Source organism: Polistes dominula, unplaced genomic scaffold, assembly GCF_049000335.1.
Source record: "Polistes dominula isolate Pdom_NZ unplaced genomic scaffold, Pdom_raw_medaka contig_73, whole genome shotgun sequence".
NCBI classification, from domain to species: domain Eukaryota; kingdom Metazoa; phylum Arthropoda; class Insecta; order Hymenoptera; family Vespidae; genus Polistes; species Polistes dominula.
The window spans coordinates 9,641,899-9,665,711 of record NW_028300951.1 but is presented as its reverse complement, the minus strand read 5'-3'; the positions used below and the strand labels follow the sequence as shown (position 1 = coordinate 9,665,711).

General features: G+C 32.2%; 2 protein-coding genes and 1 long non-coding RNA gene across 11 annotated transcripts in view; 1 reads left to right on the top strand and 2 right to left on the bottom strand.

Annotated features, from left to right (window-relative positions):
* Positions 1-2,706, bottom strand: part of LOC107067836 (kinesin-like protein KIF6) — a 10,469-nt gene extending 7,763 nt beyond the window's left edge. Inside the window, exons 1-2 of one of the 3 annotated variants that reach the window (XM_089171909.1) lie at positions 2,300-2,706; positions 2,029-2,185 (exon numbers count right to left, since the gene is read on the bottom strand). Coding sequence is in view for 1 of the 3 variants with exons in the window: in XM_089171896.1 (XP_089028022.1) it covers positions 2,300-2,323 (24 nt within the window). In the remaining 2 variants the exon portion in view is untranslated. The remainder of the gene's footprint in view (positions 1-2,028; positions 2,186-2,299) is intronic. The other 2 variants (XM_089171908.1, XM_089171896.1) reach the window with 2 other exon arrangements.
* Positions 1-21,392, top strand: part of DAAM (disheveled-associated activator of morphogenesis-like protein) — a 25,225-nt gene extending 3,833 nt beyond the window's left edge. Inside the window, exons 1-12 of one of the 4 annotated variants that reach the window (XM_015323688.2) lie at positions 770-1,261; positions 12,954-13,061; positions 16,299-16,607; positions 16,804-17,028; positions 17,118-17,715; positions 17,809-18,083; positions 18,187-18,519; positions 18,589-19,064; positions 19,175-19,611; positions 19,696-19,823; positions 19,904-20,074; positions 20,151-21,392. In XM_015323688.2, coding sequence (XP_015179174.1) covers positions 13,020-13,061; positions 16,299-16,607; positions 16,804-17,028; positions 17,118-17,715; positions 17,809-18,083; positions 18,187-18,519; positions 18,589-19,064; positions 19,175-19,611; positions 19,696-19,823; positions 19,904-20,074; positions 20,151-20,414 — 3,258 coding nt within the window. In that variant the 5' untranslated portion in view covers positions 770-1,261; positions 12,954-13,019 and the 3' untranslated portion in view covers positions 20,415-21,392. Of the gene's footprint in view, positions 1-769; positions 1,262-8,286; positions 9,887-11,599; positions 12,044-12,953; positions 13,062-16,298; positions 16,608-16,803; positions 17,029-17,117; positions 17,716-17,808; positions 18,084-18,186; positions 18,520-18,588; positions 19,065-19,174; positions 19,612-19,695; positions 19,824-19,903; positions 20,075-20,150 lie in introns of those variants that run through there. The other 3 variants (XM_015323685.2, XM_015323684.2, XM_015323686.2) reach the window with 3 other exon arrangements.
* LOC107067838 (uncharacterized) lies at positions 13,080-23,813 on the bottom strand. 4 transcript variants are annotated; one of them, XR_016176373.1, is made up of 5 exons: positions 22,889-23,813; positions 22,434-22,712; positions 21,610-21,917; positions 21,421-21,526; positions 13,080-15,925 (listed from the first exon to the last, which is right to left on the bottom strand). It is a non-coding gene; the product is annotated as an uncharacterized LOC107067838 (long non-coding RNA). The 4 variants fall into 4 exon arrangements; XR_016176374.1 differs by having other exon boundaries at positions 13,081-15,937; positions 22,434-23,813; XR_016176372.1 differs by having other exon boundaries at positions 13,081-15,925; positions 22,434-23,813.

Sequence of the window (23,813 nt, the reverse complement as noted above, 5' to 3'; positions counted from 1 at the left end):
AGAAATAAAAGGGTGATAGGACACGGCATTTAATACAAAGGACGTCGCATTCACGTTATGAACGTTATTCTCGCAACCGAATGTGAAATCACGGATCGACGTAGTCAGCGAGACCCTAATTGTCGTCAATTGCTACCAATTGAGGGAGTCCAATTCCCTCTACTACAATTTCAGTCTCGTAACCAAGTGTTACGCACTTCTCAAGTCCCCCTACCCCTCTTATTCGCGTACTCTCTTATGGTTAGAGTATTAGAAAACTTGGAAACTTGAGTTGTTGAAGTTCCTTTTAGCTAACCTCCTTTCCAACCTTTCCATTGTTCTCTCTCTCTTTGTGCGGTGTCGCGATGCATTTAGCCAAACGGCACTACGACTGACCCGTCCCTAATAAACCGTGAAACCATTCTTATTACGATGCCACGCGTTGCTATGGGCACGAACCATGCTATATAGTATATAGGTATATTCTATACCTATGTATATATACATGTAGCTGTTCAAAGGGTGCGGTGTCAACTCGTTGCATCGAATTAGCATCGAATTTCTGTCTAAGACTGGTCCTTTCTTAAAACATATTTCCTATCATACTAATTATTCATAAATAAATTGTACAAATGAATGATTTTGTTTGTTTGTTTGTTTGTTGGATGTTTAATGGAAATTTTCTACTCTCAATTAGACACATAACTATTAATAATTATAAATATTAGTTTTTGGGTAGAAATGTTTTTGTTAAAGAAAGAAAAAAAAAGAGGGATATATATGGCGTTAGGGCTTTGGTAAATCGATGCGGCAGTGGGAGAGGCCCATGCAAGAGCAGATGTTTGGTCCACGAGGGTCTGCTCAGTAAGTCGTAGGGTGCCGTAGGGTGCCGTAGGGCGTCGTACGTACCACCATCGACTTACCCTCGTGTTTCGATCGTTCCGAGTACACGCGCGCGCGCACACGCATCAACAGAGAAAAGAAACGAGCAAGAGATCGAAAGAGGAAGGATACTTATACGAGAGAGCAGCAGTTCGGATCACGACGAGCCACGTGGTGACTAACTTCGGTTGTTATACACGTTTCTTATGAGTCATCGATTTTACTACAACGATTACTAGCGATCGATGTCTTACTTTGAAAATGATCAATTAATTTATCAGTGTTACGTGACAAATGTGTGCAAATTTACCTTTATAAGTGTACGTGAATTTTTGTGTTTGTGTGCCAAAGATATCATGCAAGTTCTACGAATAGAAGAGATGACTTTCTGTTACTTAAGGTAAAAATAATCATAGGATTTATGTAAACGTTACGAAAAACCAGGAAGATTCGACATTGCAGTAATTAAACACATTGCAAGAGCATAAAACGAAAAGAAAAGTTGGTAATCTCGATTGAATTCGAAAGAGGAAGTCACCGACCTTCCTTTTCCTTTTGCTTTTCCTTCTTCTTTCCTTGTTTCTCCTTAATAAATAAAGATAGAGAGAAAAAGGAAGTAATAAATCTTTGACTAACATAAGATACGAGTAACTTGGGCTTATAGTTGGATTTAAAAAAATTAGAAAAGTTGCATAGTTATTATCGGACGCGTCGTATTTTTTTTTGTCACGTTTATATACGTAAAAATATAAAATGTTGAATAAAAACGTATAAATAAAAGTTTGAATATATTCTATAAAAATTCTTCAGAAAATATTGAGAAATATGACTTTTGAAAATAGTAATAAACGTAAGAGGAACATCATTTTTCAAAATGAGACGATATTCGTCGAATGAAAAATATCGAAGTATAATATTTAGCCAGGCATTTAAACTTTTTGTTGGTTTCGATTGGGTCTTATGCTTTGGCTGACGCTTTCACCGACATTGATGATGATCATAAAGAGATACTTAAAAAAAGACGTTATTACAACGTCGATATATAATTTAACATCACCGTGATCTCGTAGTCGGCACATTAATTGCGTATTAACTTGTTCACAAATGGGCTAATGAAATCGGGTAGAAAGAGAGAGAGAGAGAGAAAAAAAAAGAAAATCTTCGGACCTTACGAACCTTTCGTCGAGCTTCTTGATTTATTCTACTTTCATTTTAACCATGTAATATAAAGAGAATACTTGGATACAAGTACACAAATATTACGACCTCTCATTTTGCTTTCTTCACGAGGCATGGCCCTTCCTATAGCAATCGGAGACACACTCTAAGGTGTGTCCAATGTTCATTTACTATTGTATTTTGCTGCACCTCATTATATTACCGTAACAATAAAAAAAACTTATATAGAATAACACATAATATTATATTATTATCGTACATTTTTATTGGTTGAAATGTTCATTCGATTAATTTTTCACCTCGAGTAACGCGTAATGTCAAAATCCGTAATTTTGAGAAACGGTTTAAATAAGGGAGACTTAAATCTTTTATAAATGAATTTTGTTGGTTGGTTCGATGGATGGCCACGTGTAACGACGAGTGCGTAAATCAACGTTACCTACTACTACTACTACTACTACTACTCGGTCGCTTTCTACGTGCTCACCATGATGATGATCGAGGATCCGTTTTTCAGAGTCTCATCTATCAGGGACGCGTTCCTATTCGTTGAGGGAACACTTTGCCTACATAGGCTAAGTACAGTCAATCATATATTTATTTTATATGCAGATACGTTCTATGACGATTGATTTTCTCGACAAAAAGATCATCATTTGCACCGAACACGAGAATCATTTGTGCACTTACGTGAGCACGCACGTACTCAGTGTACAAAAATACAAAATTAACGAAAAAAGAAAAAAGACGAAATGACGAGAATTTCTTCTTTTCTTTTTTTTTCGAACAAACGAGTCTCCCCTTCCAATTGATAACCCTTTTTCTTTCTCTTTTTTTTTTCTTTACAACTTCGAAGTACTTAAGTTCAAAGGCATGGCTATCATATGGCGAGAACATAAAAAACTATTTCAAAAGGAGATAAGATGAAAGTGCTAAAGATCTCTGGTCGAAAATATTCCGAATGAGAGATCGGATTTTACTCAAATTTCGCAAAGAAAGTTTTTTTTTAATGACTTTTTTCTTCGCTAATTTGTATCTACTATTCTTTTGAAATCTTACAATATATATATATATATAATTACAGCATATATTTAATAATAATAATAATAATAATAATAATAATAATAATAATAATTAAATTATATATATATATAAGTTAAATTTTTATTTGGAAGGTAGGAAAAATCAGAGCGTGACCGTTTTCGGAAGTGTCGATAAAGGTCTCTCTTCGAGTAAAATGCAATGTCGGTTCTCGAAAGGCAAATCGATGTTTAAAATTACGATGTAACCGGGTTATACCACCCATCTCTTTCTCTTACGAACTGCATCGGCCTGGATCTTCGAAAATCTCAACGAGAAGTAAACGTTTTATCAGCTCGATCAATGAATCAAAGAAAAGAAATGAAAAGATTGCAAAAGAGAGATAGAAACGACAAAAGTTGGCGTTAGGAATAACGAACCACGAAGAAAGTTACCATCTACAAAGATGAAACTGATAAAAAAAAATCTTACCTATATATATACAATATATATATATATATAGTTTTGCTTGTGTATGTTAAAACACCACGCCTCTTTCGATGTCCTCTTTCGTCAGATTTTTTCATGCACGTATCTCATATTCTTGGCACGTTGCAAATTTTATTTGGAATTTTGGGACGCCGAAAATTGTAAGAAAAAAAATAAAGTACAGAATGATACGAGTAAAAGCAAATAAACAATTTATATTTCACCCTTTTAAATCTAATCGATAATAATATACAATTTAATCTTTTTGATATGAAAACAAAGTCAATAACGGGGATGGGTGTTTAATTACATCTTAGAAAATTCGCAAGAGTTCGTACTCAAAATGAAGGCAAGTTATATATATATATATATACTTAGAATCCAATAACGGATGAGTAGAGAGGTAATCTTATACCTAATATCAGCCCTCGATGCTTCAATACTCAAAGGGTTCTCTGTTAATTAAATCATCGCTGAGTAAAGTCTCGAGTAGCAGGTAGGGTCACTAAGATCGATGAAAGAGAGAGAGAGAGAGAGAGAGAGAGAAAACGAGGAACTTGGAGGGTAGTAGGCTTTAAACGAGAATAATCGATCCTCTTTTGAAAAGAAAAACTTTTATCTTCAAATACTTTGGAAATAAAAAAACAAAAATAAATATAATTGAAATTTGTAGAGTGATTTAAATAATTCTCATTTATTACATGCCTTTAATGAATATATTAATAAATAATAATATGTTAAATGAAAAGAAAACTTTTACAATTAACTAATAACATAAGATTATTAAATGAAATGTTATTTGTAACGGTAGAATACCAAAAACCCGTCTAATTTACACAAGACATTACAGTAAACATAGTTACGAAAGAGATCTAACGTTATTACGAATCTCGCAATCACGTAAACGCCATATAATCGGCTCTTCTTCTAACTTCCTGTCGCTTTCCAACGACGATAAAACTTAGGTTTGATTGTGAGAATGAAAAGAGACTCGTATTAAGACGAGTGCTTGCATATACATACGCACGTGTGACTTTCTTAACATAAACGTGTAACTTTATCTAACATAAATATATTTTCGACTATTACATTTAATAAATAGAAACATTTAATAACCAAATGAATATAATATATTATAATATTATATATATAAAAATAATTTTTATTATATACAATTTATTATAATATTATTATAATAACTATAATAATTTTATTATATATATATTATTAATATATTATATATATATAATATTATTTATTATATATAATAAATAAATAATATATAATATATTATAATATTAATAATAAATTGTTATATATAAAAGTTATTATATAATATTATTATAATAACTGTAATAATTTTATTATATTAATAATATTGTATATAATTTTTTTACTATATTATTAATATAATAAATAATATTATATATAATAAATATTTAATATACAATATATAATATATTATAATATTAATAATAATTTATTATATATAAAATTTATTATATAATTTATTATAATAAATATATAATATAATAATACTATATAAAATATTAATAATTAATTCAAATGGTAGAAGTAAAAGTACAAAATAAATGGATCGAGATTAAATCATCGTAATATATTGATCATATCACAGACTATTTTGATAATAAACTACTTAATTATAGCAACGTAATCGAGGTAATTAGAACGATGCACGTATAGATTTATCGACGAGTTTTACCTGTGCTAATCACAAACGTTATTTTTGACTGTTGCTTTCTTCTTCTTCTTCTTCTTCTTTTTCTTCTTATCGGCTATTAGTAGGTCAGTATGCCGAGATTTTTGTAGCATGTTTGATACTCGCATTCATACAGTTAGTTGATTCGACGTATCTTTTATCGTAAATTTTCTTTTATTCTTATAGAGGAATAAAAAATTAAAGAAAATGTCGTACGCGAAATGAATTTCATACTTTTCTAATACGACACATGTGTATATCTACATGAAAATATAGAAAAAAAAAAATGGATAATGAAATAAAAAAAAAAATATATGAAAATATTCGCTTAGAAATGTAGAAATGTAAAATAAGAAAAAAAAACAAACGATCTATGTTTCTACATTGATTTTACCTAATGATTAAATTTTGTAGTAAAATTTATACGTAATTTAGAGAAAATTCGAAATAATCTGAAAGAAAGGAAAGTGTCGTTTGAATGAATTTGACTTAGGGATCACAGAAAACTCTTGTCGCGGGATCGTTTTATGCAGGAACGCGGTTTACACTCGTACGAATGTATGTACACACCTGCTCTCACTTTGGACGCTGTCCTGTAGCGATATTGCAAAGTCGTTACTTTCGAATAACGGTAGTTATCTTTCGCTTGAAAAAAAAAAAATAAAAAAATAAAAAATAAAAAAACAGAACCAAAAGATAATGTACTCTTATTACTTTTGTGTTTTCCTTATTGGCGATTAATAATAATAAACTTGTTCGAAATCTGTCTTACTTGAGAATGACTAATTCGTTCATTAATAAAGTATTAATATTGCTTTTAGTAGATTCTAATATTAATAATTATTTGTCAAATTAAATCTTGCAGAATAATTTCTACGTTTTTAGTAGAGAGTAAAAAAACCCAAAGTTATTGTTTTAATATTAATAATTATTTGTCAAATTAAATCTTGCAAAATAATTTCTACGTTTTTAGTAGAGACCAAAAAAACCAAAGTTGTAGTTTTAATTATAATAATTATTTGTCAAATTAAATCTTGCAGAATAATTCCTACATTTTTAGTAGAGACCAAAAAAAAACCAAAGTTATGATTTTAATATTAATAATTAATTTGTCAAATTAAATAAATCTTGCAAAATAATTTCTACATTTTTAGTAGAGACCAAACAAACCTAAAGTTATGATTTTAATATTAATAATTAATTTGTCAAATTAAATAAATCTTGCAAAATAATTTCTACATTTTTAGTAGAGACCAAAAAAACCCAAAGTTGTGATTTTAATAAACTTTTTAATATTAATAATTAATTTATCAAATTAAATTAATCTTGCAAAATAATTCCTACATTTTTAGTAGAGACCAAACAAACCTAAAGTTATGATTTTAATATTAATAATTAATTTGTTAAATTAAATCTTTCAGAATAATTCCTACATTTTTAGTAGATACCAAGTTGATTCTAATATTAATAATTAATTTGTCAAAATAATCTCTCAGGATAATTCCTATGTTAGGACAAGATCGGAAAAATTTCAAACGAGTTTAATAGATTCGAGTTTGTAAAGATGTCTCTAACGGGATGAAAGAGGAGGAGGAGAAGGAGGAGAAGAAGGAAAAGGAGTGGAGAGTTAAACGACGCATACGTGCTCGTCCTTTTTAGAATCATGTTGATGCGATATACTAGGATTAGAATAAAACAATGTCTCGTGGAACTTAAAAGAAAGAAACACGTTCGACCTTTTCGTTCGCGTCTGGCAAATTAAAATGCGTCTCCCATAAGCGAGAACGGTTCGACACCGTTAATGGCGGACAAGCCACACGACTAAATTTATTCTAAAACGCGACTCGGGTCAGTGTGCCACGATTTTTATCGAGCAACAGGTGTACACTTGCGAGTTGGCACGTCTTCGATCGTTTTCTTGCTTCCATTTATTTTCCAACAGCTTATTCTCTTTTATATATGTAATAACAAATGATTTATTTATCATCTCGATACTTATAGATTATTATTATTATTTTTATTATTGCATCGTGCCATTTGATGACTCTCTACACGAATTCATCAAATTCCAACTTTCAAATATTTAACCTGAACGTTTTGTGTCAAACTTCGCAAAAACCTGTTTCTACCAAATTTGCAAATTAGAGTCAAAATGGGAATATAATAAAAAGAAAGTTTTTTGTTCATTCGACTAGTAAGAAACGGTAAAAGAGTTACGAACGAGAGTGGAATAGAGAAGCGATCTATGAATGAGCCCACGCTTTAAAAACACCTACGCTTGAATACCACTCGAATACCACAGCAACGAACGCGTTTCGATGCACTCTTAACACGTTTCTGCTTTCATTTTAACTTGAAAATTTTCAGAATTTATCTCCTATCTATTATTCATTATTCTGAATTGTCCAAATATAAAAAAAAAAAAAAAAAAAAACAAATTCTAGACTCAATTGAAAATCTAAATTATTCTGTAACAAATTCGAAAGTAGAATATCAGTAAATTGAAAGGTCTGAAAATCCATTAAACGAGTAAGTACGATTTTATCATTGAAGAATGTACAATAGTTGTCTGAATAATCAAGTGAAACCAGTGTCTGGTGTACCTATCAAGAAGTCACGCATGGAATCGTATGCGGGTAAAAAGATGACTTCGACATAAGAGAAACCTTCCATTTCCGTTTCCGTCTTTCTCCAAATTCGAAGAAAATCCAGTAAAGATAGATATATATATATATATATATATATATATATATATATATATATATATATATATATATATGCATATTCGTTTCTATCAATGTTAAAAACAATTAATCAAAAATTTAAAGAAATATTATAAATCTATAGAAACTATTGATTTGAATATGTGTCAGTGTTGACCTATGACACTCGACGATATAGCGCGAACAAACTTGTGCCATGAACTCGACTCGATCTCACCGTTATGCTCGACCCATAAAAACGATCATGGTAGAAAAGCTACGAGAATGAAGAGGCGAGGGCCAAATGAAGAGAGAAAGAGAGAGAGAGAGACAGAGAGAAGCGTCAGTCGGGTCAGGAGGACGTACGGACGTTCGTAATGGACGTACAGAAAAGGAAGTATAAAAAGATAGAGAGAAGGAAGAAAACTACGTCGAACGGTTTCTAAATGATGGGCCGTTAAAGACCGTATACGAAAGTACTGGAATACCAAGTCTTTTCTCTTTCTCCCTCTCTCTTTCTACAAGTCGACCACCCAAGGTCGAAAAGGGACCGGACTGTCCTTTCGATACTGTAAGGGCGACTGACCTCCTCCTCAAGTGAAAGGTGTCTCTTTGAAACATCTTGTATATATATATAGGCTAAAAAAAAATACAAACAAAAAATTAAACAAATGGATCAGTTTGAATTGTGTTAACGATACCGAGTCCCCTATTAGTCGCCTTTTACGACAAGCAGAGGATACTGTGGGTATATTCTACCCCCAACCCACAGAGGGAGGAAGGGGATAAATAATTAAATATATTTTAAGTGAAATGATTCTATTTCTATAGACTGTATGATAAGAATCAAGAAGACGACAGTTTTGCATAGATGGATCGTTCGATTTCGCCTATCACGGAAGAGACTCGAACAAAAAATGAGAATCGTCTCGTCAAGGTCGATAATCCTGGCACGAGGAATGGCAATAAACTTATCGTTATGTAGTTTCTTTTTTTCTCCCCTCGAGCATTCTCCGCTGCTCCCTCGTGTCTCCTAATCTGAAGACAAGGGTAGGAAAAAATGATATCCCTCCCTGCGCAAAGCGGTCTTACGCTACATTTTTCTTTCTGAAAAACCAGTCGTGTTCAGCGCGCAACGGCTACGGCTGCAACCGCTTGCAACCACTGCTAGAAGAGACAAGATTGCATTCCGATGCAAGACTCCTGTGGTATCTCGAGGCGAACAAGGACAACAACGATTCGCTAAACGATTTCGCTTTAAACCAACCTTTTACAAAACGCGAAGTAGTTACTTTCCATTTAATTTTGTTAGGACATATAGCATCATGAAGATAAATCGAGTAAAAAAAAGGAAGAAAGAAAGAAAGAAAAAAAGAAATCAAACTAATTATTCTACAAATGAAAAAATATCGAAAAGAAAGAGGATAATTTAGAAGAAGTTACATATCTCGAGGATCTAAAGCTAAGGAAGAAACTACATAGTTATTTCCCGATCAAAGGAGAGTCCAAGTAGGTCTCCCCCTTCCTTACGAAGGAAACCTGGGAGAACCACCTGTAGGCTGAACGAGAGGTGTTGTGTTTTCACCTGGCAGTCGAAGCTGCGATCGCGAGCGAGCAAGGGGGAACCAATATTCGTCTTGCTCTCCTTTTTAGATCTTCTGTTAGGTTCAACCGTTCGATACTTCAAATATTCTCAATGAATACATTTTCGAGAAAGATTAGATAAAATCAATTTGAAAATATCATCGCGAGTGAATATAATTAACACTATTAAATATGTGATTTTATTAATACGACCATATTATTTCAATTGTTAAGTGTTTCGGACAATTTTCTTGAAAAGGAATAGTGTGTGTCTTTTAAAAGGATTCACAACATGGACACTGTCCTTGAAAAAATGGGCAAGCTCAATCTGGTAATTGTAATACGTTCTTAATCAAATTATATCGTTTGAAATTAGAAATAGAATTAAATTGTTCCTTAGACAGACAGAGAGAGAGAGAGAGAGAGAGAGAGAGAGAGAGAGAGACTGAATGACTAGCTTGGAAACGAGCAAGCTCGTTCGTTTTAAATGAAATGACATCTAATTCGTGTCCTAATTGCATTATCGTCTAACGTGCTCTATTATTAAGCTTAATTTTAACTAATGATATTTAAACGTTCAGTCAGCGTAAGCTTCTTAATAAGAGAGGCCGTTACGTAGACGTTACAAACATTTTTTTTTACATCGCGTTCGAGTTAGAGATTAGTTTAGTTCAACAATTTTCTCAGTAATCGTACTTTCGCTTTTTTTCTCTTTTTTTTTTTAAAGGTATATTCTATTTTTATCCGTGATATTCAATATCGTATAATAGATACTTTGTTCGTGATAAACGTAGATACACGCGTATTGCGAACGAGAGGATCCGAACGAGGACGCGAACTTAACAGGAAACTTCTCGCTTGGGCAATCGCAAATTACGTAAAAAAATATCATGGTGCTTCTTCGAACGTAAGAAGGAACCACGTAGTTTCTCATACGTACTTACAAACTTTCCGATGCGTTACAAAACCTACTTATGATTAATATACAAGACGAATAGTTTGATTCAGAGAAGCCATTGTTTCTTAATAATAATTATCGATGCGTTCGTTCGAGCGAAAGTTACGAGTAGAAAACGTCGTTTGTGATCTACCAAACTAAAGGATGTACTTTTTTAGTTTATCAAACACTTGTGTTATCCATTTTTTTGTTCAACTTTTTTTAAAAAGTATTTTTTTCAAATTTATACAAATTGAAATTAAATGGTAACACATAAAAAAATAGTTTCAATTTACATCACCATACGTGGTACCGTGTAAACTTATGTCGTGTCAGGTGTGTTCTCTTTTGTTCAGACATAGAAAATAGAACAGGAATAATTTCCAATTGATACACGATGTGCTTTTCAATTTTATCTAAACACATTGATCTATCGAGATCGATATATCGATCTTTTTCCAGACATTTATTGATAAGCAATATAAATAAATTAGTTGTTTAAAATATAAAATAATATTATTTTCTTATTAATTTTTCTCTCTAGTGTATTTTTTGTTGAATATTTCGTAAATACTCGACAAGAATAAGAGAACAACAACAACAACAACAAGGATAATAATAGACCAAGACAAGAAATTAAGAAGCGAGTCCTCCTTTCTTCCTTCGACACTATCTTTCACTAGTTCTTTTCTATCTCTTGTCTATTTTCAGTCGAGCTCTTTCATAGTTCGCTAGTCCGTAGTTGCGTGACGAATAACAACATCCTAGCGGTTTCGTTGAATAATTTTCGCGAAAACGAAACAATAGCAAACAAAAAAAAAGAAAAAAATACAAACATATTAACCTAATCCTAGTTTGATAATAATCGATAGTATTTTTAATTGAAAACGTTCGAAGGTTAGATTAATAAATAAATCGTGTTCTTAATTTCATTTACTGGTTTAACACGATCTACTTGTGGAATTTATTAAACGAATGTAATGTAGTGAACAAATAGTTCAAGGTACGTAACGATAAGAAACCGATAATATATTATTTCATTATTACGTAAATATGTTAATAATCGTGTATTATCTAATATTACAAATGTGTTCTAATTTTAAATGATTATATGAAATATTTAGTTTAAAAAAAATGCCGTAAAAATAAATTCTCTTTCAAATAAATTATTTCGGTATCTTAAACAATGTGGTTAAATAATTACACATTTTAACATAATTCTCAGCCTAAATCGCAAACGTTGTTGACATTTGGCTTCTTTATGTACCTACTTACCTACACGTATATATGTATAAGTACGTGTCTATATTTTGTTCTTTTTTTATTTTTTTATTTTTTTTTTTTTACTTAAGAGATAAGAATTTAGCGCGATAAGCTTGTTCGATACTTTAAAGGAACTCATTGTTGGTTGAGCATACGACAAATTCGTATTAAAAAAGAAAAAAACGTTTCTTCCAAGTGTCTCGCTTCGAAATGACTTCGAATCAAGAAAGGGATATAGAGAGTTACGGTGAACCCGTGACGCCTCCGCGTCGATGGGTTTCTTATGTAGTAGGTGAACGTTTTTTGTGCTATAGTTGTGATAGAAATGATTTTCTTTATGACGATGATATACAGTGTGTGCGCGTCTATGAAATGTACTCTTGTAAATTTACTTGATTATTTTTCTTAACTAATAAAATATGTACGAAGTAACCAACATTTATTTATACATCTTAACATATATATAAATTACGTGTCACGTTGTTTGTCCGCAATGGACTCCTAAACTACTGAACCGATTTTTAAAAAATTTTGCACATAGTGTGCAGTTTCATCCAACTTGAAAGATAGGATAGATTATATCTCAATTTATTATCGCAATATTATTTTATTGCGAATTATTTGTTTATAAGATAAGATTTTAACAGATGGCGGTATAAGGTAATTCGTTGACTTAAAAACGTGTGTATCGGACTGATTATGAGCCACAGCAACGCGTGGCGGGGTACCCCTAGTGTAAATACAAATTGATATTTGAAAAAAATATACATTGAAATAAAAAAAGAAAAAAAATCTCTATCTAAATGAATACTTTTTAAACTCGGTGTTGTATATCGTAGAAAAGTGAAAGAAGAAAAAGTAACATTGTTACGTTGACAATTCCGCGAGTCAACATTTTCCTTATATTTTCTCTTCGTTTCTCTGCTTACTTTACGTTTAGATATCATCCTGACGTAAGAACAAATGCCGGTTCAAACTAATGCAACCATTTCTTGAGTAAATCTTGATTTCTCAAATCGTATGAACAAACAAAATGTGAACACTAATTTTCGTCGGTATTAAAATGGAGATATAATAATTTATAAAAGTTCATTTATATTGACTTAAGAATATCACGGAAACGTTATTCTCTTTTATCTCGAAAGAAGTATAAAAACATATTAATATAACGTTTGTTGCTTTTGTTACATACCTTTAGAGGATTCCGAGCTGTCCTATAAAGAGTCCACAACCACTAAAGGAATTTGTCGGCCGCTGTCAAACGATGCCATCGAGAGTGAAGAAGTCTTTTTGCGGTTGCCTCCAAGTAAGTACACGAGTTTACTTCCTGTAAATCTACTTAAGAAACATTACGTTTCATTTACTTTCATCTTTATTTTATTCGATATACATTTATATACACACATAATATATAATAAATAATTAACGAATAAAAATCATATAATATAATTATAATATAATATATTATATCATTATAATATATAAATAATAAAATAATAATAATAATAATAATATAAATAATAATTATGTTAAATATGTATTTCCTACGATAGTATATCATATGTAAATCGAGTTTATCATATAGTATAATTATAATTAGTAGTAGTAGTAGTAGTAGTAGTAGTAGTAGTAGTAGTAGTAGTAGTAATAGTAGTAGTAGATATATAAGATAGCAACTGATAACATTAATATGCTACACAGAATGTGTAGTATACTAATAAATGTTTTCTTATCTCTTTATCATTAATATATACACTTATGAAATAATCTCTAAAGACTAGACGATTACACCAACGTAATCTCAATCGTGTATAAGTTTCTCCTTCTCGAAATTTTTTTGTTCAAAGAGGAAAATCCTAGTAGAATCTTCGTCGATCATTCATCGATATTCCTTTTCTCAAAGTTCTTCTTCTTTTACTTCTTCCTCTTGTTCTTTGTATCCGTTTATTTTCTAGAACGCTATTACGTTGTAATATCTTGGTATGCATCTCCGCATTCCTTACTTAAATTGCAAACTATGCGATTTCTCTAACTTCTTTTTCTTTCTTTTTTTACAATGCAACAAATTATCATTGAATGATTTTGCAGAGAAGTGAGATGAAACGTTCAAGAGATAGGAAATAAAAACGAGTTTGAATGTGTGAATCGTTTGATCAACGATTTTTATCTTATCAGAAAGCGAAAGAGAGAGAAAGAGAGAGAGAGACAAATTTATTGTTATTTAATTCAATTTCGTCTAATCGTAACCAAGGAAAAGGACAATCTTCCTATTGTAAAATCAAGTTTTCATTTAAGAACAAAGTCCCATCCGATATTCCTCGTGGCAAGTTCAATACTAACTAATTCAACATTGCGACCTTCTCCTCGTTCGAAACCGATACAAACATTCGAATAAAATCATGTACTCGGCACGTGATCCGCTACACTTGAGAGACACCTTCCAATGTCAAGATTTTGTGCATTTTTTAGAAAAGTTTTTTAGACTATTTGAACATACGATAAAATCTTCTTCTTCTAATATATATAAATTACGTGTCAAGTTGTTTGTCCATTAATAATTTTAAAACTACTCAACCGATCTTAATGAAATTTTTTATATTTTATGTAATTTTGTCCACTTAGAATATAGGATAGTTTTTATCGCGATTATTTTTTATTTTTTACTGCTAATTTAATGATTTATTATTTAAAGTTTATCTAAGTACCTAGCTTCTCTAAACATTTAATAGATAGTGCTGTATTATAATTCAATTATTTCGATAGATTCACGTAATATGATTTTTTCAAATTTATATATGACAAATCTAACCTTACTGTTCATATTTTTTCGTGTATTATTATTTTATGTATTTCATTTTAATTGTGGTATTATTTTATGCCTTGTTATTATTTACTAAATAGTTTAGAATTATATTAAATTAACATTTTATAACAATATTCATATATTTTTAATAAACAACTTTTTAAATAATTATACTCAAATATGATATGATTTAAATGTAAAATTACAAATTTGATGTTCTTTTGTGCTTAATTTAAACTCACCGAAATTCTAAGTGAATAATAATTAGACTTCATTGAACAGTTTAAAATTATATTAAATGAACGTATCAATCTGATTCTAAAGAAGTTTTCATGTCAAAAAAGCCACAGCAACGCGTGGCCGGGGCACCCCTAGTATTGTTTAAAGTAATTAATTAATTAAATGGAATAAAACGGAAAGATCAATCACAAGTGATCAAAATTTCCAAATGAAATAAAAGTAAGAAAAAGAAAAAGAGAGTCGATGAACTCGGTAAAGACCAGTCGTCCTTGAATGGATATCCCGTATGATCCCTATAAATTCTATTAGATCGATGTACCGTCACGTCAGTCCAAGTGCCATGTAGAACCACAAGCTTCCATCCACGATCCTTGACGAACTATCTTTTTTCTCATCCATCCTTCACCTGTTCTTTAATAGGATAGGTAGAGAATAAAGCTTCTCTTCCGTACTTAAAAAGAGTATATTAATCGCTAAGATATAATTACTTCTATATTATCTTCTCCTTCTCTTTCATTCTCGCCCTTTACAACGCTTATTAACTTGCATCTTCCAAGAAGCACTCAAGTCGTATCGTAAACCGTACGGTAAACTTATGTACTCTAATTGTAAATGTTTTTCTAGAAAATGTCCAACTCTTAAGAAACTTCTTCTCAAGAATAATCATTTATTGTTTGCAGTAGTTTGTAGTCATCATCATCATCATCATCACTATTTTTGTTTGACTAAATTGGATTATTTGTATTTGTACAAAACATTTGAATAATAAGTTTGAAAATTTGGATCGAGGTCGACGACCTAAGAATCCTCCCATCCCTCTCCCAATGGATTTGTTCGGTTCTTTAAAGATGCAGAAAGACGTAATCGTGGTCGCACACGACATAAATCGAAGAATCGCGAACGACCAATGCGAATAGATAATTTCCTAGTCACGTGTGAAAGTAACTTTGGAATCCAGCGCCCAAGCCGGTCTCCTGACCTTTGCCGTCCCCCTCCTCCCCCCTTCTTCCCCCCTCCTCCTCCCCTTGTTCGATCGAATAGAACGAGCAATCTTGTACGACGATCTCCAAGAGATGCTGCTGCATAGGGCCATCTTTTCTAGTCGGCGTTCCATTTAGAAATAAGGTCTGAAACAAATTCTGATCGATTTTACAAATGAAGAAATTATTAAGGACCATCAACATTGGGTTTGAATATTTTATCATTAAACTAAAGAAACATTTGTATTTAAATAGAAACAAAACTGTTGGATGAAATTTTTCTGAATTTACGTAAGTCAAAGAAAAATGCGCTTTCTTAACTTTCTTTGACCATATCGACTGTAATCGATAGAAACGCGAAATGTTGAAACTGCGAACGCGTAAAGATCTAGGAAATTGTATTATTGAAATAATTAGAGATGATACTCTCGATAGGTAAGATTGCAAAACCTGTTTCGATCGGCTTTATCGTTGATTTGATTTCGTTCTGAATCATTCAACCCTTGTTATTTTTCGACAGGATGACGAGCCACCGGAAATCACGTACTGCGTGGTGGAACACACTGGTACGCTCACGCTTCAAGCAATGACACCGACTTTGCCTATGCCAGCCGAAGAAGAACTGAACAAGATGTTCCTTGAATTGGTCGATGAGCTCGATTTGACTCAAGCTAATCGACAAGCGGTTTTGGCACTTCCGGCTAATAAAAAATGGCAAATATATTGTTCAAGAAAGGGAAATGGAACGCTTGAAAATGGGGGCTTGAGAACTACTGATCTTAGCGGTGATCCTGACGATTACATCGACAGGATCAGGGCCATTGCCAGTGTAAGTTATTTATATTATATTTCATTTTCTTTTAAAATCAATTTAATTAGCATTTAAAATGAACATTTGAAGTTTAATCTTTTACGTATGTACCATATAGATACTAAAGAGGTATAGTATATAAAAAATAAAAAATATATATATATATATATATATTCGTGTAGCCATAGTTAAAAAAAATCTTGTCATATTTCAGAGTCAATTTCCAGAGGAAGAAGAGGAAGCAGCGATACGAATGCGCCAAGTGGAAGCTCTGAAAACAGCTCTGAGAACACAACCGCACAGTTTCGTCCTAAGGTTCATCGAACTGGATGGTTTGAACGCTTTACTACAAGTTTTAGAAAGAATGGACGTGGAGGCAGCCAATAGCAATCTTCACACAAGCCTGATAGGTTGTTTAAAAGCTTTGATGAACAATTCGGTGAGTGTGAGAGCTTACGAATCGGTCGACATTATTTATCGGCTGTGAAGAAAAAAATAGGATAAATTATCGATGATATTCCTTGGTAGAATGGCAGAGCACACGTACTGGCACATCCCACAGCGATCAATACCATATCTCAATCACTTGCAACAGAAAACATAAAAACCAAAATTTCAGTATTGGAGATACTTGGTGCAGTATGTTTGGTACCCGGTGGTCATCGTAAAGTTTTACAAGCTATGTTACATTTTCAACAATATCATTCCGAGAGAACGCGTTTCCAAAGTATAATCAATGATCTGGATAAAAATTTTGGTATCTACAAGGACAATCTCTCTTTAAAAACAGCAATAATGTCATTCATCAACGCCGTACTTAATTATGGTCCTGGTCAAGTAACTTTGGAGTTTAGGCTCCATTTAAGATACGAATTACTCATGCTCGGCATTCAGCCGATTATTGAGAAATTAAGAAAATATGAAAACGAGACGCTCGATAGGCATTTAGATTTTTTTGAAATGGTTAGAAACGAGGATGAGAAGGAATTGGCTAGGAAGTTTGAGAAAGAACATGTCGATACTAAGAGCGCAACAGCCATGTTTGATCTGTTAAGGCGAAAACTCAGTCATACGGCAGCTTATCCTCATCTTCTTAATTTGTTACAACATTGTCTCTTATTGCCGCGTAAGTTTAAAACAAAATAAATTTACAAAAATATTCCGATATATTATTGGAACATTCTGAATCCAATTAATCTGGATTCGATTTCCATTACAGTCGATTATGGCTCGCATCCCCAACATTGGTTACTTTTCGATCGAATCGTTCAACAAATCGTCCTCCAGGCAGAAGCAAACGAATCAGGAACACCAAAAAATCCTGACGTAGCTCCAATCGATATCAACGTCAAAGAAATCGTTCATCTGTTGGCTAAAGAAGAGGAATTAGTTGCTGCCAGAAAGAAAGCTGAAGAATTGGAACGTGAAAATTCTGATATGTCAACGAGATTGGCTAAGAAAGAACAAGAACTTGATTTACGAACGCAAGAAAAGGTAAGACGATAAAAGAAAGTTTGCTCTCATGAAAGTAACGTTTAATATTATTAAGAATCTATCCATTTTATTCATGGATGATTAAAATCAAATGATTTTGTAGGAAGATATGGAGGCAAGTTTAGCAAGAATCAAGGAACGTTTAGAAAAAGAAACTTCGATGCATATAGAAACGAAACAGAGGATATCAGAGTTACAGGATAATCTTGAAACTCTATCTCGTCAAATTAATAACGAAAAATCGGAGAGGAAACGTTTAGAACAGTTGGTAGCATCAGGAAGTTTGCCGGACGATGCCAAAGCTACTTTAAAGATCGTAGATGATGAAGTTCTGGAAAAAGTCGAAGCCAAACCAATGCCACCTCCGCCACCTCCTCCACCTTTGGCTCCACCTCCTCCACCTTGTTTAATGCCAGCTGCTCCAGCTCCTATGAAGGTACGCAATATTATTTTCATTTGACAAAGTAGAATCAGATTTTGTATTATATTTATATTGTTTCAACAGGTTGAGATAGTGAAAAATGTTCCTCAACCGAGCAATCCGCTAAAATCCTTCAATTGGTCCAAGATACCAGAACAAAAACTCCAAGGTACGATTTGGTCCGAGCTAGACGATACGAAATTATACAACGTCATGGATCTAGAATCGATTGACAAGATCTTTTGTGCCTATCAGAAGAATGGCGTATCCGCTGAAGGTTCTATCGAAGATCTACGTACCTTAGGAAAAAATAAGAAAACTATGTCGGTAATTGACTCGAGAAGAGCACAAAATTGTACAATATTATTGTCGAAACTTAAAATGTCCGACAATGAGATTACTAGGACGATATTGTCGATGGATCAACAGAACATATTACACATTGACATGGTCGAACAATTGTTAAAATACATTCCATCGTCTGAAGAAGCTGCTCTATTAGATATGCATCAAAAGGAATTACAAAATAGAGCTGATTGTTTTCTCTATCAAATTTCTAAGTAAGTTTCTTCTTCTTCTTCTTCTTCTTATTGTTGTTATTATTATTATTATTCGCCTCTTTTTGTCTTCTTGAATTGTTTCGTTTATTTGTATAAAAATATTCTTCCAGAGTTCCTCACTACGAACAAAGACTGAGATCGTTGCATTACAAAAAGAAATTTTCAGCTAGTATAGCAGAATTAACTCCAAGGATGCGAGCGGTTCTTGAAGCTAGTCGTCAAGTTGCGAGATCTAGAAGACTGAGGAAACTGTTAGAACTGGTTTTAGCTCTTGGGAATTATGTAAATCGCGGAAACGCTCGCGGTAATGCTTGTGGCTTCCGATTAGCTTCTTTGAATCGTCTAGTCGATACGAAATCTTCTTGCTCAAAAGGCACCACTCTTCTCCATTATCTCGTACAAATCCTTGAATCGAGATTCCGTGAAGTTTTAGACATTGAAGAAGATATGCCACATGTTAGAACAGCTGCTAGAGTTAGTATGGCTGATCTTCAAAAAGAAGTAGCCAACTTAAAGAATGGATTGCAAGACGTTCAAAGAGAAATCGGTGAGTATCGATTATTTTATATTTCTTTACTAAGGAATTACATCTCAAAGGAATGAATAAATCTTCTCTTTTTTTCTTTTGTAGAATTTCATCGTGGTCAATCACAGGTATTGCAAGGTGACATGTTCTTACCAGCTATGAGAGACTTCCAGGCACAAGCCACGTGTAGATTAGCTGAAGCTGAGGATTTGTTCCAAGATATGAAAACCAGAGTAAGAACGAATGATTTTAATTTTATTAATTAGATAAATAATATATTTCGTAAAAAACAATTGTTCATTTAATCGTACAGTTCGATCGAGCTGTGAGACTATTCGGGGAAGATTCGGCAGGTGTACAACCAAACGAATTCTTTGGTATATTCGAAAATTTCCTTCAAGCACTTGCTGAAGCTAGACAAGATGTTGAAAACATGAGAAAGAAGATAGAAGAAGAAGAACGTCGAGCTAAACAGGAACAAGAGGTAGCACAATAAAGAAATTATTTCACGAGTCTTACACAAGAATACATTTTTTTAATCAATTTTTTTGTTCGTTCAGCTACGAAAAAGGACAATGGAAAGAAAGAATTCTCGCGAAGGAATATTGAATAGTATATCGTTAAGTAAAAAGAACGAAGCTAATGGTAATCAAGGAGACAACAAAGGTGAATTCGACGATCTAATTTCTGCGCTTCGTACCGGAGATGTTTTTGGCGAAGACATAGCCAAATTTAAAAGATCTAAACGTAGACCGGTAACACCGTGTGGTCAAGAATCACGTAGACACAGCGCTCATAGAGAAGATTCACGAGAAAGACATTAGGCTATTAGCATATAATTTATTTCTATTAAATAATAACAAAGAAGCATGAGAGATGAAAAGAAAAGTTCATCGAAATAGAACTTTTCAACTCATTTAAAAACATTGCAAACTCGAATTTTAATGAGATTCCTAATGATTAATAACAATCTCTTAACTCGTGATTATAATTTTTCAAATGACGAGTCTTTATACAAATTGTATTTCACGATCGATGGTACTACGTTGTTGATCGTTTCCTAAAATAATTCACAGACTGCGTAGATAGATTTTATTCGCTTTTTCAAGTCAAAGAGAAAAAGATAGAGATGCTAATAAAGAACCAAGATTATAACATAGATCTTTTGAGAAGAATCGAATTTTTTGTTTGTACATAAATCATACCAGCTTTCATGTTTGTTTAAAAAAGAAACAAACTATTCGGACCAAGAAAAAGTCTTACGAGCTAATACGGATCAAAAAAAGTTTACGTCGACATTGATATTAATCAAAACGCGAATTGATATACATATTTGTAATCATTTTCGTTAACAACCAACGTTTCAACATGAAAAATATTAACAAAATAGGGGCCTACAATGACATTTGTTGTGTCAAGTAATTCACAAGTCTGAATTTTCTATCGTTCAATTAGAAAGAAAAAAAAACACTGATTGTGAGAATTTTTCACTGTCAAATGTTTATGACATAGTTCGACGTTTAGAAACGAAAATATACGAGGAAGAAAGAGAACGGAAGTTAAAAAATCGCGCTGTATAGAAATCGGTGTTTTATAAGCTTTTGTACTTTTGTATATATATATATGGTAATATCGATGTCTAGTTCTCGCCAAAAATCTAAAACAAAATCTTGTTGTTAGCGAGAATCTCGATGTCTGATAATTAATTAATTAATTATATATTACGCGTCTCTCACTGATATCACCATGTATTAATATTTGAGAAAATATACCTAATAAAAGAGTAAGATAAGAATCGTAAAGCACGTTATTATTATTATTTCAACTTACCGAATTTCTTCTGTCTTCATTTTTCTAATTATGCAATTCATTCAAATTATTCTTCACTCCTAATGGCCAAGATTCCTTACACAGAATAAATCCCAGTAATATTTATCTATAATAGAAATACACTTAAGAAGGATTGCAAGATTAACTTTAAACAAAAGACACCAAAGCACATATAGTAATTATATTTACCCAAATAAGCCAAAGATGCACCTTAATGTTTAAAAAATGTCCTTATTTGAAGAAAAATAATATATGAAATGTTAAATTGTGTGCGAAATCGTTTGAAAATAAATTTAAAATAGTTGTAGAGTGCACTACTTGTCATTACAGATTCTTTATGGCGCGAAACAGTGATGCCAGAACGTGAGATTTTCCCCCACGTGGGAGCCTTCGTGCGCATGCGACGTCACAGCTTGATGGCGAATGTTTCCATGGATATATCATCAGTAAGTAGTCCAGTCAAAATAGCCCTGAAATCGGGTTTTTGAGCTATACGGCTGAAAAAATATGGAAATTATCAGAAAAATGCGTACAAAACTGTGGGCAAAGTAAAAAAGTTCTCAACCACCGGGAAAGGGGTGAAAAAAATTAAAAACTACCCCAAAATACAATTTTTGGATTATATATTGAAAATATCAAATAAAGTTTCAAATAAAAGTTGTAGAGCATAAAATTTTAGGCCTATCTCTCTCAGACCATTTTTCCCCTAAAACGCACCCTTTCACCCCTACGACGGTTCAAAGTACTCAAAAAATGAAAATTCAATAAAAAATATAAAAATTGGACTTTTTAAATTTTTTTTTTTTTAATTATGTTTAAAAAACTACAAATAACAATCGTAGGGAAACAAAAAATTTTTTTTTTCATCCCTTCTATTAAAAATCAAGGGGTGAAAACGGTTTTTGCTCGATATTTCGCTTAAAACGGGTTATTTAAAAAAATTTTCTTTTTCATATGAATTTTAAATTTATTTTTTAAATTTTGGTGTTGAATTTATATTTATAAATATTTACCTGTAGGAAATATCCCAATTTAAAGACAGGTAATTACTCCCTTAGTCCTACGCCTTTGTAGAAAGAAACAGAAAATGAAGCTATCTTGCTCTTACTCATTGTGACGTAGGTCGCCATGGCACGCATGCGCAAACTCTTAGCTTACATGCGTGCAAGAGAGATAGACAACCTATGTTAGCTTCGTCCAAATGTAAACAGTATAATGCGATAAAACACTTTTTCTTAAATATATTCTCTTTTTCTGCTATATTCTCTATAGCTCGAGAGTCTCGCGCGCATCTGTGACAGCATGATAGATTTTTGAAAATATCTCAAAAAGTAAGCGAGATAAAGCGATTTTTTATTAATTATGATTTGTAGACAATTTTATTTGCTACAAAAAAGGTCCAGTACTAAAATATTTTATCTCCCTTACTTTTCGAGATATATTAAAAAAACTATGATTACTCTCTTACCTGATACTTTTTATAAAGTTTTATCACTGAGACTTTTTTGATGACTGTTTAAAGTTAGAAGCTTGTAACTGAAAGAGGGCTGAGTTAAATATAGACGGGGATGAAAATAAATTTAAAAAATAAATTTTTTCTGACATTTTTATTTTTATTTTTAATGATTAAATAAGTACTAGAGGCTGTCACGTCCTAGTGACGACTAATTTCGAACTTTGCTACGCCAATTGTGCGAGTGTCCTATTTATAAGTGATTTACTAATTACTATTTAGCTATATTCGTAACTTGTAATATTTGTATTCTTAATTTTATTTTATAACCACTTTCATGAACGACCATCGATATTAGCATTCGTTGATCACATGTAGGATTAGCAAAGATGTTTTTCTGTTAGGTAAAAGTATAAAAACTATTATCCTCTGTTATTATGATATGAAGAAGTGAGAGTATTTATAGGATAGAATAAATACGTGTTCTCGTATATATACAAAAGAAAAGAGATGTTTCTAGAAAAAGTAGTAACGACCTTCTTATAAGTATAAATACATATTTTAAGACAAGCGAAGATGCTTTTTCGGTTAGGTAAAAGTATAAGAAATGCTGTCCTCTGTTGTTACGATATAAAAAAGTGAGAGTATTTCTAGAATAGTATAAGTACGTGATTACTCATATAGACAAAAGAAAAGAGATGTTTCTAGAAAAGGTAAAAACGACCTTCTTATAAGATCTTCTTATATACTGTTTACATTTGGACGAAGCTAACATAGGTTGTCTATCTCTCTTGCACGCATGTAAGCTAAGAGTTTGCGCATGCGTGCCATGGCGACCTACGTCACAATGAGTAAGAGCAAGATAGCTTCATTTTCTGTTTCTTTCTACAAAGGCGTAGGACTAAGGGAGTAATTACCTGTCTTTAAATTGGGATATTTC